The following is a 4,162-nucleotide window of genomic DNA, read 5'->3' on the forward strand; positions in this document are numbered from 1 at the left end:
CCTGCCATAGCCTTTCCCATATGCTACGGCACTGAATTTTCCTGGGACGCGGGTTTCCTGCCATAGCCTTTCCCATATGCTACGATGCTAGGTGGGGCCCACCGTGATGTGGAGAAATCCATTCCGTCTATCCATTTTGTGAGAACATTTTAGGATATGTGACAAAAAATGAGGTGGATCTAAAGCTCAAGTATACCACGCTGGATGGAAAATTGGGGAAAGAGTTTCCTACCATTGAAACCTTTCTAGGCTCCACCTTGATATTTATTTTCCATCAAAACCGTTTATAAGGTCATTCCCACTGAGATGAAGTGAAATCACAAAAAGGGTAGCATGATACGAAAGCTTTTATGGCCGCATGAATATTTGAACGGTGGTTACTAAAACCTGGCACACTCAGTTTTGGATCCACCCCAATTTTGGTCCCATGTCCTAAATTGATCTCGAAAAATGGATGGAGGGGATGGATTTCTACTAAACATCACGGTGGGCCCCACTTAACTCCTGCGAAAGCCTTTCGCAGGAAACCCGCGTCCATTTTCCTGTGCCTTCAAAATACAGACGATCCGCATTCATTGGTTATCCTCCATGCGATGGATTTAGAAAACTTGTTAGTAACTTCTGTTAAAAGAAACATATTACAATTAATCCATGGCATTTTTTCAGAGGGGAGAATACGCATGGCTACTCAAGGAGGAAGTGATGTAACAACATTCGAGAGACAGCTGGAGAACTTTCCAGCTGATGTTAAACGTGCAGGTGAAAGGCTCTTGGATTGCTTTGAAAATCCAAGCATCGGAGTCATTGGTGTCTCAGGGTTTTATGGCATAGGTGGATGGAGTATCGTCGAATATGCAGCTCGAAAAGCAAAAGAATCCCATCTCTTCCATTTACAGATACCTGTAAAGGTATTGCGAAGGGATTTAATTCATCGTGATATGATAATGGAAATCGCGTCCCAGTTAGGGTTGAAAGACGCCAGTATTACTGACGACGAAGGGAAAATAGATATGATCAAGTTCTCAGAAGTTTCACATAAAATCTATAAATCACTAAGAGGGCGAAGGTTCTTGCTGATGATAGGATATGTGGTCGAGTCCACCGAGATGAAGTTCTTGGGAGTTCCCTTCGGTAGCTCAACGACGTATGATTCCAAGATCGTTTTCATAGGCTTTTCGGAACGCAGTGCCATAATCAGTAATGTGACCATTAAGCTGGAGGAATTGTCGGCAGATGTGTTACGCGAAGAGGCCATCGATGTAGCCCATTCTCGCAGTGTTGAGGGATGTTTTTCTCCCGACACGGTCCTCGACTGCTTCTTCTACCTCTTGTTATTCGGCAAAGAGGGCTGCTGTGTAGAATGGCTGACAAGGTATTGGATTGCCGAGGGATTCATTGGTAGAGGTAGTACGGAAGAATATGAGAATTTGGTGCTTGAGCAGAAGAATGTCGAGGCTCTATTGAAAGAACTTGAGGTCCATTTCATGGTAGAAAGGAGTGACGAAGGCAGAGATAAGTGGCGACTTCCCCATCAGGTTCGCATGGCATCTCAATCTCTAAAAAGCGCATCAACTCATGGAAGATTCTGGACTAAAGCATCAATACCGAGAGAGAACAGAGAGTGGGAAGAAATTCATAGGATGAATGTATGGTTATTGAAAAAAGACACATTCCTTCCTTACACTCCTCCTAAATGCTCCAAACTCTCTACTTTGAAGTTTGGATTGTTTTCTCCACTTCTTCATAATCTCAAAATCGTCATTCCAGACCCCTTCTTTGAGCAAATGCAGGAACTTCGAGTCCTTATGCTTTATGGCCTAGTTAACAAATATCTGCCCCCGTCCATCTCCTGCTTACACAATCTCAGACTTCTACGAATACAATCGTGCAATTATGTACAATCTCTTCCTGCTTCCTTACAATCTCTGCACAAACTCGAGTTCCTTGAACTTTCAGAATCTTCTGCTTTCATGTCAATATCAGAGGAGTGCTTTCAACACATGACCAACCTTCGATTTCTCTGCCTCGATAAAATGAACATCAGATCACTGCCTTCCTCACTCTCCAAGCTGTTCAAGCTCCACCAACTCATGTTAATAAAATGCGGCTCTTTGACGGAAATCCCAGATGAAAGCTTCGAGTGTATGCAGTGGCTACGAGTTCTCGACTTGAGTGGTGATTCTAATCTGAAATCTCTACCATCCTCGCTCTCCAAGTTGAGCAATCTTAGGCAGCTTGTACTCGCAAATTGCTCTTCCTTAAAGATGAAGTTGCTGCCACTTCTGCAAAACCTCTCTGCTCTGGAGGAGCTTAGTCTCTGTAACTGTAATTCCCTGGAAGATATTGAGGATGTCTCTTCTTCAATTGGAAATATCATGCCAAAGCTTCGTATGCTTGATCTTTCTGGAATTGGGGCCCTTCGGCAGCTGTACTTGCATGGTTGCCAAAGCTTAGAGTCTCTAACCTTAGATGGGCTGACAAGCCTTCAACTACTTAGTCTTTCAGGTACCAGACTCGAAAAGTTTCCTGAAAATATTCACCGGATGGATGGTCTAAGATGGCTGGAGATGCTACGCATGGATCACATTCGTGAAATCAACTGGGATGTGTTGGGTATTGAGCTTGAAGAACTCAACATTGATCAATGTCGCGCCCTTGATTCATCAACTGATGATGAACAGCCGAGAAATAGAGGTGGGGCTCGCATAAGGGTTAGTAATTCAAAGCTTTTACGATCCCTTATGCCATCTTCAAAATTGTGGGGAGCAAAATGCTTCTCCCAATTCCATATCTACGTCTCTCCTTGCAAATTCCACCAACGAGGAACTGGTAAGGGCATCAATCTCCGCCAGGGAAGGCAATTCATATATAAAGACATTGATTCCAAGATCCAAAAACGTAATGTACGTTTATTTAAAATCCATTTCGACAGGCATTTGGAAATCAGAGGTAATAGTTCCCCAAACGGTATTGATGGGGTTCTGGCTCACACGGAATTATTCACTCTGTGTGACAACTCCCTTTTCAGAAGATTATTGGATTTTGGTGACGTCGATAAAATGGCAGAATTGAAAGAATGCCAAGTGGAGAGGTGCGACCGGTTGGAGACATTCTTCGAGGGAGAGAATGCAAGCTCTGATAGTTTAAGTCTACTAGAAAATATCTGGATGTCCAATCTTGGAAGACTTAGGAGCGTTTGTGAGGGTACTTATGGGAGCCGAAGCTTTGCAAACCTAAAGCACATACGTTTGGATTACTGCCCTAAACTCATCGTCGTCTTCTCCTCAAGTGTATGCTTACAAAGCTTGGAAATGCTCGAGATCAAGTTCTGCAGTAGACTGGAGGCTGTGTTTGAAGAGGATGCTATACCTCATGGCTCGCTCCAACGACTGCACACGGTATATCTGTGGGAGCTGCCGAAGCTGGAGAGTATTTCCCAGAGCATTTACTTGTCGGCGATGAAGAAGCTGAGAGTGAGGGGATGTTGGAAGCTGAAGAAGCTTCCTCTTTGTGTCGGTGACAATGATTCTGCTTCTAATTCCATTAGTGGGGGTGGCGGTATAGAGGTGGGAGGTGAGTTGAAATGGTGGGATAATCTCAAATGGGAAAATGGGTGCATCAAGAACCAGATCAACTTCAAAGAATCGCGCCGCCCTTACCCTCTGTCGATAATTCCTCTCTCTTCGAAGCTGTGATGAATTGTTCAGATTGTGTGTTTGTTATTATGTTTTAATTTTAGTGTATTGGTCTCGATAATCTTTTTGCTTCAGCTGCATACACCAAGTTCTTATGATTCTTCTTCACTTTTGAGGTGTGATGAACGGTGCAGATCGTGTTTGCTTTTTTCTTTTTTTCTTTTTTTTAATGTGTAAAATATACGTGTACATTTAGTTGTTCCACGAAAAAAAAACAAAGGCACTTTCCTCTTACGAGGAACGTCAGATCTGCATGTAAAAAATGGGAGTCCGTTTTACCAATCCTGCTAATGCAGGCTAAACTGCTTCCTTTTTTTTTTTTTTTTAATTTTTTTAATTTTTTTAATTTTATATATTTTATTTTAAATTTTTTATTTGTCGACATAACTACGCGCATTCGGAATCCAAACCGTTAATAACCTTAAAACATAAAAACACAAGAAAATCATTGCAAAGCTGATATGTGA

General features: G+C 42.4%; 1 protein-coding gene across 1 annotated transcript; it reads left to right on the top strand.

Moving 5' to 3' along the window:
- Positions 1 to 680: 680 nt before the first annotated feature.
- On the top strand, positions 681 to 3,695 carry LOC131220305 (putative disease resistance protein At4g19050). The gene has a single exon (XM_058215255.1). The coding sequence runs from the start codon at positions 681 to 683 to the stop codon at positions 3,693 to 3,695; it is 3,015 nt and encodes a 1,004-aa protein (XP_058071238.1).
- Positions 3,696 to 4,162: the final 467 nt, after the last annotated feature.

Source organism: Magnolia sinica, chromosome 12, assembly GCF_029962835.1.
Source record: "Magnolia sinica isolate HGM2019 chromosome 12, MsV1, whole genome shotgun sequence".
NCBI classification, from domain to species: domain Eukaryota; kingdom Viridiplantae; phylum Streptophyta; class Magnoliopsida; order Magnoliales; family Magnoliaceae; genus Magnolia; species Magnolia sinica.

Coding starts and splice junctions, on each gene's coding strand:
- LOC131220305 (XM_058215255.1), top strand. CDS start 681: ATGGCTACTCAAGGAGGAAGTGATGTAACAACATTCGAGAGACAGCTG.